At 42.4% G+C, this 13,099-nt stretch overlaps 3 protein-coding genes across 3 annotated transcripts; 1 reads left to right on the top strand and 2 right to left on the bottom strand.

Moving 5' to 3' along the window:
- Window positions 1–327: 327 nt before the first annotated feature.
- On the bottom strand, window positions 328–5,733 carry LOC311028400 (sorting nexin-5). The gene is made up of 14 exons (XM_084032950.1): window positions 5,494–5,733; window positions 5,210–5,320; window positions 4,956–5,063; window positions 4,369–4,429; window positions 4,147–4,271; window positions 2,001–2,084; window positions 1,840–1,914; window positions 1,721–1,751; window positions 1,517–1,604; window positions 1,327–1,366; window positions 1,158–1,244; window positions 981–1,070; window positions 736–801; window positions 328–613 (listed from the first exon to the last, which is right to left on the bottom strand). Exons 1-14 carry the CDS (start codon window positions 5,497–5,499, stop codon window positions 476–478), a joined length of 1,110 nt encoding a protein of 369 aa, XP_083889076.1. The 5' UTR covers window positions 5,500–5,733; the 3' UTR covers window positions 328–475.
- Window positions 5,734–5,929: 196 nt separating this feature from the next.
- On the bottom strand, window positions 5,930–8,328 carry LOC311028404 (dnaJ homolog subfamily B member 9-like). The gene is made up of 2 exons (XM_084032956.1): window positions 7,709–8,328; window positions 5,930–6,627 (listed from the first exon to the last, which is right to left on the bottom strand). The coding sequence occupies exons 1-2, from the start codon at window positions 7,950–7,952 to the stop codon at window positions 6,326–6,328; spliced, it is 546 nt and encodes a 181-aa protein (XP_083889082.1). The 5' UTR covers window positions 7,953–8,328; the 3' UTR covers window positions 5,930–6,325.
- An 86-nt stretch (window positions 8,329–8,414) lies between these two features.
- Window positions 8,415–12,967, top strand: zc3h10 (zinc finger CCCH-type containing 10). Its single transcript, XM_084032929.1, has 3 exons — window positions 8,415–8,591; window positions 9,178–10,385; window positions 11,620–12,967. The coding sequence occupies exons 2-3, from the start codon at window positions 9,240–9,242 to the stop codon at window positions 12,124–12,126; spliced, it is 1,653 nt and encodes a 550-aa protein (XP_083889055.1). The 5' UTR covers window positions 8,415–8,591; window positions 9,178–9,239; the 3' UTR covers window positions 12,127–12,967.
- The last annotated feature ends 132 nt before the right edge of the window (window positions 12,968–13,099 follow it).

Genomic DNA, 13,099 nt, shown 5'->3' with positions numbered 1-13,099 from the left:
CCTTGCAGGAGCAGTCAAACCAACTGATTAATGATCCGGGAGGAAGAAACACACACAAAGGCGAGCAGGTACTTTGGGAATCAATTCATCACACTTTATTTTGTGTGACCCCGGCTGATGTGGTGGCTGGAGAGCAGCACAATACACTCTCAGCACAAACGTATGAGTGGAATACAGCAAAAAATACACACACACACGCACACACACACGCACACACAGACAGACATACACAACGGCCTCACCAGAACACAATTCCACTGCTGAGAATTGATTGAGGAGAGACTGAGGGAAAGTGAGCGATGTGTAGAAATTATAGGGATGCTTGACTATCAGTACTTACATTTCTTTTATTTACGTTGGATGTAATTGAATCCACTGAAGCATCAGACTACAGCACAACAGGGTGAAGGACGGGTTTGGGTTATCCCACGCTATGTTTAGACATACTGAGGATGCTTCATTAAGAGTGGGATCACTAGGCCATCCCTCTGAAGGCTTGCAGGTGCTGGTTGAACTGGTCAGCACTTTCTTTGGCTGTAAGACGCTGCTTTTCACACCACTGGACCAGCGCCTGCTGCAACATCTCCACGCGCGAAGCCTGGAACCGTGCAATCTGGGAGAGACAAGTCACACTACTTTAATGATGATAATGACAAGTTGCACATAGCCTAGATAATGCACATCATGTATGTTCACGTGGAAACACAGAATCCAGGTTCAAATGTTATGTTTTACCTCCTGTTTAGCCACTTCGCAAATGTGATCAAACTCCATCTCTGCCGCTTTCTTCGCCTCCTCCATCTGATGAAAAGTGGGGAGCATGATGGTATTAACAGTATATACTTCACACAGACTGTACCTGCATCAAATGTCCTCTCATCAGATTTGCTGGTCTACACTCGTCCACTGAATCACACAGGCAGAGCATTACTGACACCTGCTGGTCACCAGAAGGCATGCACATGTGTATAGCAACTCACAGAGGCCTTCTTTATAGATTTGGCCTTCTCCGCATTCCTTCTGGCAGTCTCTAACTCCACTAGTTTACAGGTTCTCCTGAAGAGCATCTCCTGCGTTGGACACAAAAAGACACTTCTAATAAGGATTCAAGTTAAGTGGAAGGACAATCAGATCAACTTTAGAGCTAGAAGACGCACCTTTTCTGCCTCCTGGCAGCGTGAGTCCAGGTCCAGGCCGAGCCCAAGAGTGCTAATATTGTTCTCAGCAACACTTGTCATATTTTCCTGCCCACAAACAAGCGTGTTAATGTGCAGTGTCGCGTCGCTACGTCAACATATTCCTGCTAAAAAAGGCTAAACAACTTACCTTCATAGAATCAAAGACTCCTGATAACTTCACACACACCCTGTTGGAGTAGAAGAGTTGCCAATGCATACACGTTATTATTAAAGTTATAATAAGGTAATTAATATAGGTTATGGTATTGTTACTTGCACGCAACAAGGCATTAAGAAAATGTGATATTGGCCCGGGACCAATGCTATTATTGTCTCACTTAGAGAAAGCCTGTTTGTCAGGATCCTCCCCTGGTTCCACGCAGAGAAGCAGAGCAGCTGAGAAGTGCCCACACGCCACTGCGATCTCTGCAAACAAGCATCACACACACACTAAGTTTGGGATGAATCGTATTTCAGTTGGAATGTGGAAGAACGCAAATGCGCTCAACATCCACGTAGATTTCACCGTCTACGTTTCTTACTTTGCTCAGTTTGCACCACATCGAGGAAGCTCTGCAAGAAAAGGGAACAAATAAAACAGGACAGTGTTTCTAGAAGACAAAAAAGCGATGAGGACAAAACACGCAGGTGACCGGCTCACCTCAGCTACAGTTTTGGCACAGCCGGTGAGAACGAGGTTATGGTCACGTTCGGTTTGAAAGAAGTCATCGACATCCTGCAGACACAGACATTATGGTGGTGAAGCCTCACATACGGGTGTAGAGGCTGTAAAGTCACTTTGCATGAGTCCCAGTTGTGTACCTTATGGCCTTCTTTCCTCATCTCTCCCACAGCTTGACTCAGCCGGTTGAAAATGTTCTTCCGTACTCTCTGTCTGCCTGGAGGCTAGACACAAGGACACAAATTAGCTTGAACATTTTTCAAGTTAACGCTGTTTAAGCACAGTATATAGCCTACAGTATATATGACATCTTCCCAACATGAGTGGAAGTCTATTTGTTATTATTATTTTTGGCTCATGCCACTTTAGAATCTGCTTAAGCTCGATACACAGCATTCCAGACTCAATGAAACAGGAAATGATTTATTGCATCATCAGCAGGATCTGTAACATTGCCACAAACCCCGACTATTACACAGAGTGTGTGTGTTAAAGAAACACTTACATGTACGATTTACTCTTAATATTGTTATCATTCTACTTCTCATCAAAACTTTGAATGTGACGGATGCAGCACCCGAGCAACACTTCCTTGTAACAATGATGTAGGATATTGGCCAAGGGAGTTGTTGTTGTGACAAGGTGTGTATGCGCATGTGCAAACTGTTACATTGAAGCCATCTGTTGTTGTTTGATTTCTTCTTCTGTGGAACTGGAGGACTGAGGGGAGGCATTTTGTTGTCTCTGTACAATAACAATAAAGTTGAATCGGATCTAATCTAATCTGATTTAAAGTATATTTTATTATGGGTATCTACTAGATACTTGCTTTCATTTCTGAAGCGCTCCATTTTAGCGCATTTCAGCGGCATTGCGTTGCTTGGCAACAGCTCGGATCCATGTTTACTGTCAGCAAACTGTATAGTTGTGACATCACAATGTACAGAAATCCTCATTGCTCATTAAAAGTACTGTATTTAGAGGGTATTAAATTTGGAGGGTATTAAATTTGAAGGGTACTGTATTTGGAGGGTACTATATTGGCAGAGTACTGTATTTGGAGGGTTCTATATTTAGAGGGTACTGTAGTTGGAGGGTACTTTATTTGAAGGGTACTACATTGGAAGGATACTGTATTTGGAGGGTACTGTATTTAGAGGGTACTGTATTTGGAGGGTACTATATTTGAAGGGTACTACATTGGAAGGATACTGTATTTGGAAGGTACTGTATTTAGAGGGAACTGTATTTGGAGGGTACTATATTTGAAGGGTACTGTATTTGGAGGGTACTATATTTAGAGAGTATTATATTTGAAGGATACTGTATTTGGAGGGTACTATATTTAGAGAGTATTATATTTGAAGGGTACTGTATTTGGAGGGTACTATATTTAGAGAGTATTATATTTGAAGGGTACTGTATTTGGAGGGTACTATATTGGCAGAGTACTGTATTTGGAGGGTTCTATATTTAGAGGGTACTGTAGTTGGAGGGTACTTTATTTGAAGGGTACTACATTGGAAGGATACTGTATTTGGAGGGTACTGTATTTAGAGGGTACTGTATTTGGAGGGTACTATATTTGAAGGGTACTACATTGGAAGGATACTGTATTTGGAAGGTACTGTATTTAGAGGGAACTGTATTTGGAGGGTACTATATTTGAAGGGTACTGTATTTGGAGGGTACTATATTTAGAGAGTATTATATTTGAAGGATACTGTATTTGGAGGGTACTATATTTAGAGAGTATTATATTTGAAGGGTACTGTATTTGGAGGGTACTATATTTAGAGAGTATTATATTTGAAGGGTACTGTATTTGGAGGGTACTATATTTAGACGGTATTATATTTGAAGGGTACTGTAGTTTGAAGGTACTATATTTAGAGGGTATTATATTTGAAGGGTACTGTATTGGGAGGGTACTATATTTAGAGAGTATTATATTTGAAGGGTACTGTATTGGGAGGGTACTATATTTAGAGAGTATTATATTTGAAGGGTACTGTATTGGGAGGGTACTATATTTAGAGGGTATTGTATTTGAAGGGTACTGTAGTTGGAGGGTACTATATTTAGAGGGTATTATATTTGAAGGGTACTGTATTTGTCTCATGAATCGCTCCATTCTCTCTTGTGAAACAATGCTGGTGAAAGTTTAACCATTTATTATCTGCTGTCCTTGTAAAAAGCTATCACGTTGCATCTTCTTGTAACATAAAATTGTAATCGTTAAAAAGAGGATTAAAAAAATGGTTTATTTGCGTCTGGGTCACTTACGTCTGAGCTCGTCAGGAAGATCTCCACAGCTTTGTTTTTGCTGAGTATGCCGTGTGCAGCAATCTGCCGCAGGAAGGTTTCCAGTGATTTACAATATGGCTGCCAATCTCCCAAACCAAGGAAACCTGCAGGAAAACCATCACCATATTTATCATTAGCAGCATTTCATTTTCACACTCAATATAGAACATTAACAACATTTTTTACTTTTACTTTACTCACCCAGCTGTTTCATAACCTTGGCAGATGCATTCACCTGAGCCTTAGCAGGCAGAGGAGGAAACTTGAAGAAAAACAGTTGGTTTTATTAAACCACACAGTCAAAACAAGACTTCATCTATGCACACATTATCAAATATGACACAGCTTGTGCTTTTAAAACGGGACACACAGTCACACCTGAGAGTAGTATGTAAAAAATACTTCCTGATATGATGATACTGTTGGATTTTCTTGAAAAAAAGAATCCAAAAAGGCCACAAGGGTTCAACCTAGTTTTCTACAGTACTGGGGCCAGCTGGCACAATGGCTCTAAAATCACCTTCCTGGTTACAAATGAAAGGAGGCTCTGAAGAATGGGAAGAAGGAAGCGTTTTAAAAGAAACAAATTGTTCCCCATAACTTGGCTGGCAGGAGCCTTTTCTAACCGGTGGTGAAGTAAACAGGGTAATTTGTGATCTCAAGTTTTCAACATTTCCACTGAATTAAGTTTGGCTTCGTCTCTTTGCTGACAGAGCATATATTCCAGTACTAATCTTTTTTTTGTGCATGAGTTTACAATTTCAATAAGGGATCGTGTGCAGACTGACTATGACTCCCTGTATCCCGGGCACACTGTCCTGAGAGAACAGGTGCTGCTGCAGCCATTCAAAGTCCTCATAGGTCCGGACCACATGGTACTCCCCGGTCCCCGACACCTGGCACGGACAGACAAAATATCATCCAGGCAGGCCGTTTTTTATTAATACCATAATTCAGACAAATCAACCTTTTTGGTCTCAGAACAATGATGTAATCTGGATGTTAGCTTGCAGCAGGAGAGGTAAATGAATCGTTTTCTCACCTTCTGAGATATAATAAGGAAGGTGAGTGTGTCCCCTTCTTTCAACACCTCTGGGACCGTGAGGTTATACCCATGGACACTCAGAGTACATGTCCCTTCTTTCACTTCTTCCTGAAATCAAAATGTGGTGAGCACATTCGGGAGTAACATTAGTATGCATGCTAAATTTCAATGAAAATAAAAACTTAATTTGCAGCTCACTCTGTATACATGGATGACGCCATGGAGAAAAAAAGTCACATGACACTCTGCTGTTGTCAAAAACAACTTTCAGTCACACTTACCATCATTGTCGAGCTTGTAATTTAATGTTTCCAGTCTGTGTTGGATCTGCTTTCTAGAAAAATCCCACTTTATGTTGCTAAAAGTGCACACCGCTGTAAAGGTCTTTTGTCTTGTGTTGGCTTTAGTGCGCCGATGCTCCAACTGCTGAGAAGGCACAGGATATCCTCTGGGTTAAAGTGCACAATGGTCCTGTGAGGAATGGAGTAAAACAGTGCCAGATCTATAAAGTGCTGGCGCAGGCGAAAAAGATGAGTAAACGGTGCGTTAGTCAGTAATTCAGGGCCTTCAACACACCCACACAGGAAAAGTGGCATAACGGTCCAATCAGTTCCCCCTGCTGTCAAACTTACAACCTCCCAAACCTGTAAACAAGGGCTGAACGTACATGTCGTCTCATAAAAGAGGCAGAACAATACACGCACACAACTACGCAAGTCAAGCCAGGTCACTTTATTTAGAGTGCATTTAAAAGCAACAAACTTTGACTGAAGTGCTTTATGAAGAGATTTAAATAAAACATGGGAGTGGACAAATAAAAACACAGATATTAAATGAGAGAATGCAAGTAAAATAAAAGTATAGGATGTCATAGCACATCAGTATTGCACAACCACATAAAGAAAATACAAACAAAAGTAGAAGAAAGAAATGTGGATATAATGCTTATTGATGGGCTCAAGAAAAGAGATGGTGCCAGTTTGATGAAGTGCTTTAAAAACAAAACAAACAAAAAAAAGGTTTCCTACAAAAGACATAGATACTGAGATAAGAATTGAATATAGTGACTTTATTGTAACAAAAAGACAATACAGGACAAAAGGTACTGGACACCTAGAAGAAGTGGTCTTCCTCATCTTCATCCCCAAAATAAAAGCTGAAGCCAGGCTCTTCAAAGGGGAAATTTCCGAACGTACCATCCTCATCCTCCCCGTAGTGACGAAAGTTCCAGTGGGAGTTGGGCTCCTCCTCAAATGGACTGCCATCAAAGTCATGGAAGAGGTCCTCAAACCCGAAGGGGAAGCTTGTCTCGTGGTCCTCCTGGGGATCGGCAGAGGCCCCGTTCTTTAGGAACGCCTCATGGCCCACACTGTCATACAGCCTCCTCTTGTCCTTGTTGGAGAGCACCACGTAGGCTAGAGTCGGAGGAAACAGAGGCACTGCTTTCACTTCAATGAAAATAAAAGCAGCTCAGTGTGATAAGACCTGCAATAACCTCATGATGGTTATAATGTTCAGTTTTTCTTTACGCATTCTTAAGGAGGTGCGGGTTTTACTTGATGGACATTTTCAGATGCTGTAGTTTGTGGTGCTGTTAAAATGGTATTGCGTTTGCTGTATACAGTGTTTTTCATGTTTTCGAGCCATTTACATAAACAAGGGTAGAAAAAGAATATGAGAAACGTGTCTGTACGATGCATAATACAGGACAACAGCACCATAAACAAGGCTCTCCTCATTCAAAGAACTTCTAAGTCGACTGATTTTGCAGAATAATCGATTTGCTCATAAGACATATCTGTGAGTTTTTCCACGATTAATCAGACAAAGCACCACTTGAAATCTTGTGCATGGGAATGGGTCAATCAGCTTAATGAGAAGGCAAGGCTGTCGTATGTGCTGTGGCTCCGATTGGTTGTTTGATTCAGTGCTGTTTGTTCTGCCAGTGATGTGCAGCTGAGGTGATGCTGCATGTAACACAGCCATGTTAATATCAATCCTGAGAGCGTTTGTGGCAGACATAGCTTGGCTTTGGGACTCCAGTTGCCAGCTTTTGTTGGTGTCAGTAATTAAAGGACTTCCTGTTCTGTCTTAGAACATGCACTGTGTACGGCAGGTGTGCGTTACTAATGATGGCTTGTAATGCATGTGACCTGTCAAATGTCATCTTTGTTAATTATCTTTTATTAGGGTTTATAACTTACCACAGTCCCGGTTTTGTGCTATGCATAAGGGTCATTATAATTTATATGGGTTATGATCAAACTATTGCTGATTTGTATATTAGAAACAGGGGCAGCCCAAAATATACTACAGCCTCCAAAATACAACAAGAAAAGCTGAATGTAATCTTCATAAAGTTGGATTTATTTGCTGGGCTGCATCAATTTTGTCTTTTATTAATTAAACTATTAATAAGGAAATAATCTCTTACTTAATTGATTAAATTCACTCGTGTAAATTAAACATGCATTAGTGTCGCAGGCGTGTTTTTACCTTCAGCAATCTCTCTGAAAGTCTTCTCCGCGTCGGCGCTCTTGTTCTTGTCCGGGTGGTACTTTATTGCCAGCTGGCGGAAAGCCTTCTTTATGTGGCTCCCGGTCGCCGACTGATCAACGCGGAGAGTTTCGTAGTAATTCCGAGTTGAATCGGAGGCGGAGGACAGGGCTCCTGATAAGTAGAGCAGCGGGACCACGCAGGCCTGTATCCGGATCCAGTGGGAAACACCTTGCGCCCCCATGCTGGTCGTCCGAGCCCCGACGAGGAAGTTCGTTACACCGAGCAGTTCTGTGAAAGCACGCTGCTGCTCATCTTCGTTGGCGGACCTATTTACCGTAGTCAACACGTCAGCGTACTTACTAAACCTGATACGTGATGTCACTCTGTCCAGCCGGAGGCACACAGAATAGTTGTTAACCTAACATTACCTGAGAGTCGAGATTCCCGCATATTTCAGTCCGACTAAACACAAAACGTTGCGGTGAAAGTGTGTCAAATGAAATGTTACCTCTTCTTTTGTCGATGTTTCTAAGCTGGCTCACAGTCGTTTCGCGATAGGACTGCATCTGTATAGTATGAAACATTTAAAACCGTGTTCATTTAGAAGTGACACATACTTAAGTTCAATTCGACATTGTCGCCACTAGGGGGCAGCAGGAGGTTATTGGGAAAACGGGGAGGGGGGGATCATCTTCTTCGTTGGTAGAGAAAGATGCTCGAAGAAATATGGTAAACAACACCAGGCTCATCGGAGAAATGAAAAAAATAACACAGGTCTGGCTGCTGTCGTAGCTGTATAGGGTTCAGTGAATCAGAGCACAACGTTTCTGCGTGGGAGTTCCTCGCCTATTCTCTGGATCCTACTTCTAGTTTATATTTGGTAAGACAATATTAGCATTTAGCCAGTTAGCTAGTCACACTCGTTAGCTATTTTAAGGCTCAAATCGGTAGGCTCGCTAATTCAGTGAGGCTACATGGCCCTAAACGATTTAGCTTCGCATGATTTGAATCTGAATGTGTGTTACTTTACCAAACCAGTCGCAACAACAAGAGCAGTGCTCACGTTACTTATTATTTACCAAGTCCTGTCACGTGCCCATAGTTCAGCCCTAGCCAGCCATATCCTTAGGCATTAGACGCCAATTGTGCTTGTAAACAAATGCACGTTTTGTACCTTTTTTTTTTCTTTTTTTTGTGAATAGACATGATTGTTACCTGCGTATATCACAAGCCCTTAAACGCGTAACGGTTGAGAAATGTAGACGTGATAGTGCTTTTCTTTGGCTTGTATTTCTTTACACACATATTCAGATTCTGGGGTCTTCCCCTGTAACACTACTTGTGTTAGCTGATATCTATACTTGGGTGTATGTTTTTAGCTTGCAGATCTTTGTATAGGAAATTGTAGTACTTCAAGGGAAAAGAGGAGTTCTTTACCTGTGTAATGTTATGTGAATGTTTGGCAGGTCACGTCCATCCCCCCTCACACTAATGAGAGCTGTTTTCTCCTTGAGCTGGGCCAAGCGCCATGCCTGACCGGGACAGCTCCTACCTGTCTGGTGGCGGTGGGAGTGGTGTAAGTCTGGGTGACGAAGGAGGACCCGGGTCTGTTCTGGCAGCGGGCACGGCGGAGGGCAGAGGTGGTTCAGGAGGAAGTCTTGGAGGCAACGGCTCTGGGAGCATGGGGGGTGGAGGGGCGCTCGGAAATGGCAACAGTTATGGGAACGGTGGAGGCGGGGGACAGGGATCGGGAATGACGTTGGGCGGTGTCTGCAGGGATTTCATACGCAATGTCTGCAAGAGAGGAAAGCGCTGTCGATTTAGACACCCAGACTTTAATGAGGTGCCAGATTTGGGAGTCCAAAAGAATGAATTTATCTTCTGTCATGACCACCAGAACAAGGAGTGTATGCGCTCCAGCTGTCGCTTTGTACATGGATCTAAAGAGGATGAGGACTATTACAAGAAAACAGGAGAGCTACCCCTCAGACTAAGAGGGAAAGTTGCAGCACGACTGGGCCTGTCCCCCATGGATCTCCCCCATAGCCGTGGGGAAGTCCCTATCTGCAGAGATTTCTTGAAGGGTGAGTGCCAGAGGGGCAATAAGTGTAAATTTCGCCACGTCAAAAAAGACTTTGAATATGAGCCTTCCAGAGTTGGAGTCGGTGGCGTTATAGGGCCAGGTCAAAGTGGAATGGTGAATGCCGGGGGAGGGATAGGTGGTGTAGGAGTAGGTGCCTGTGGAGGAATGCAAGGACTTGTGGGAGGTGGAGTAGGAAGTAATATGATGGGGATGGGATGCCCAAGCCTGGGTGGTTGCAGAGATCCAGGTATCACAGGGGTTGGTGGGGTAGGTGGCGTTGGGATGAGCAATTGTCTGTCCATAAGTTCTACTGGGCAACGGCGCTATGACAGGAGCGCATGCTCAGTGTATGACCCTCTGCTTCTTGAAAGCGGACTGTTTGACGCAAGCTCCCTGGAGGCCTCTATGGACCACACTGCCCTACAGCTGAAGAGGCGGCGGTTGGAGGGGCTGCGCCTGGCAGATGTGACTGGAGGTGCACACTACGAGCTGGGAATTCCAGCCACCTTGCCACAACGTCCTCTGGAGTACAGGTTCCTGGAGGAAGAGAACTGCCTGCTGAGGAAGAGAGTAGAAGAGTTGAAGAAGCAGGTTAGAATGAAAAAAATGTTTGGAAGTTAAACAAAAAATTAGACCACTGAGCAATCCTTCTATGAAATTATACACAACTGGTAGTTGTTGTTTTTTTGTTTTTGTTATTTTACATGAATAACACATAAACATATGTTTCTATTTATATGCAATATGGTTTTTCACAATTAATACCAGATACAATGATGTGCAAAATAACAGCTGCATTTGACAGTATAATGCAATTCAATACAATTTGCTATCAAATCAATTTTATATGCACAACAAAGGTATTATTTATTATATACTGTTGTATTGGATTGAATTATATTATTAAACATACTTAAGTACGCTTCCTGAACGGAATCTTTCACATGAGACGGTTATGTGCAAGAACAATATTATAGTATAGTGTCTAATTCATTTTTTTCACATTCACATTTCTGGACTTTAAAGACAAACAAGTAGAGTTAGGTGGTTTGGCAGTTTGCGGTATTAATCTAAATTCACATGTGTAATTTACATGTAAACAACATTTTAACAGCATTAGAAAACTTGTTGAAAATGTTGATTTCAGAATGATGGCAACTTCTTGACCTGTTTTTGAATATTGGTGGCAGGACTACTTTTTGTGGACAGACTCGACTTGTAATGAGAGAGGAGCTGTGTCCAAGTCACTTCTTCAATAACAAGATGAAAATGTTTAATTTGGATCAGTCAGTGTATTTATATAAAATATGTATTTCTAGATAGAAACCAAGTTTAAAGTAGTTTTAGAGTGTGTGATTAGAGATAGCAGCATGAGATATTAATGCTGTAATTAATGCACTAATTATGCTAAACAAGCAGACATATTCCCAGCCAGGCACAGCTGTCTCTGGAAGGTTTTTTTTCCTTCACAGTCACCTGAGTAATACCTCGATGAATGTATTTGGGCATATTTAAAAAAAGGAAAAGACATCCTGAAATATCCTAGACACTAAAGCTCTGCGAAGAGTAAACTGTGCTTCATCATTCTGCATGAACTTGTAGAAACAATAACTGGAAAAGCTCTTATTACATTATTTAGTTGACAAATTAAATGTAAAGGAACAATGGCTCTTTAAATAATGTTCTTTTTGACTTGAAGTAGATATAATGTTGAAGTAAAATTTCATAAGAAATTTAGAAGAAACAGGCACAAAACCAGATTTTCTGGCAGTAGACTTTCATAGAGCCCAGTCCTTTTCTAATCCATGTCTCGTGTTTTTCTCAGGTTTCAAATCTCATTGCCACAAATGAGGTTCTTCTGGAGCAGAACGCCCAGTTCCGAACCCAGGCCAAGGTGATGACGCTGACTTCCACTCCTGCACCCTCTGAGCAGAGTCTGGTGCCCCCTGTTGGTGCAATAAGTTCCTACAATCATAGCATCGCCCAGACTCACACCACACTGAGCAGCGCTGGACTGCAGCCTCGACCCGTCATCCAGCAAGACCTGGTAGTACCTACCCCTTCAGTGCCCCCATCTAATGCAGCCCCACCTACGGCTCCTCCGCCTCACCTCAACCCTGAGATCACCCCCCTCTCAGCCGCCCTTGCACAGACCATCGTCCAAGGGATGGCGCCACCTGTTTCTATGGCACCGGTGGCTGTATCTGTGGCGCCGGTGGCAGTCTCCATGACGCAGCCTATCCCTGGCATCACCATGAGTCATGCTACCACCCCAATGGTGTCGTACCCAATTTCAAGTCAGAGCATGAGGATCACAACTCTGCCTCACTAACTTATAAAGTGTGGCACTGTCGGACTGTAGCATCCTTTACTGTGATTTTTAACATAGATGGCCTTCTTTTATGCGTAGGACACTCGACTGATGACAGAACAGTGCCAGTGCTGAGGTATCAGACACTTGAACTCTCCACCAGAGGGCAGGATAAAGACTTCCCCACTCTGTGGTCTGTCTGTTTGTTTGTTTTTATTTACATCTGTATTAGCTTTTGCAAAGCAGCAGCTATTCTTCCTGCGGTCTATGAGGAAATCACAAAGACATTTTTCCTTTTCACTGACCTGTGACCTGTTTGTGTACCAAAGGGACCTTTTCAAACACGTATGAAAATGGCAACAAACTGAAAATGTATGAGGTCATCCTTTGAACCATTTCCCCCCTCAGCACTGTTATGCCATCCTTGTGGGGACATATAAAGACTTTGGAAGCAGTTTTGTGTTTATATGTTTGTGGATTGCTCTGGTGTAAATTAACTTTGGTACTTTGCACATTTAAAAACAAAAAAAGATGAAGAAGAATAACAATGAATCTTCTTTATATGTTACTTTGTTTCCAGTTGTCTTCAGTTCATTACTTGTGTCTGCTCTGTTCATAGGTGAGATGCTCATGTTTACATCCCATTGCTTGACTTGTTTGGGTGGAGTCGCATTGTGTAAACTATTATAACACCCAGTGTTTCTTCAGGAGTGTCATATCCACGTGGCTCTTTAAACAAGAACCCATGGACTGGGTCTGTGTGGTAAAACCGGATCTAGGGGATTGAGGAGACTGTCCACTCTGCTGTTTTTAAAATCAACTGGAGCAGCAGAAAGAATGCTCGCGGGTTAACGATTTGTCAAGAATTGGTGACTATATGTATTTGTATTCTGTTTCTTACATTACATTACATTTTAATACAGAACGAAAGTTGTCAATTCCTACAGATGAGACGACGGTCTTGTCGCAGCAGCGAAAGAGTCAAAGATGCGTG

The sequence above is a fragment of the Eutrigla gurnardus genome (assembly GCF_963514095.1).
Source record: "Eutrigla gurnardus genome assembly, chromosome: 2".
Lineage (NCBI taxonomy): Eukaryota > Metazoa > Chordata > Actinopteri > Perciformes > Triglidae > Eutrigla > Eutrigla gurnardus.
The sequence above is the reverse complement of the archived record's forward strand: the minus strand, read 5'-3'. Positions and strand labels throughout refer to the sequence as shown.

Excerpts from the sequence above, each read along its gene's own strand:
- LOC311028404 (XM_084032956.1), bottom strand. The coding sequence starts at position 7,952 with ATGGGGGCGCAAGGTGTTTCCCACTGGATCCGGATACAGGCCTGCGTG. Across the intron at positions 6,628-7,708 it reads TTTCAGAGAGATTGCTGAAG|CCTACGTGGTGCTCTCCAAC; the intron begins GTAAAAACACGC and ends CTCCGACTCTAG.
- zc3h10 (XM_084032929.1), top strand. The coding sequence starts at position 9,240 with ATGCCTGACCGGGACAGCTCCTACCTGTCTGGTGGCGGTGGGAGTGGT. Across the intron at positions 10,386-11,619 it reads TAGAAGAGTTGAAGAAGCAG|GTTTCAAATCTCATTGCCAC; the intron begins GTTAGAATGAAA and ends TGTTTTTCTCAG.
- LOC311028400 (XM_084032950.1), bottom strand. Across the intron at positions 1,367-1,516 it reads GACAAACAGGCTTTCTCTAA|GGTGTGTGTGAAGTTATCAG; the intron begins GTGAGACAATAA and ends CTACTCCAACAG. Across the intron at positions 802-980 it reads AATCTATAAAGAAGGCCTCT|ATGGAGGAGGCGAAGAAAGC; the intron begins GTGAGTTGCTAT and ends ACTTTTCATCAG.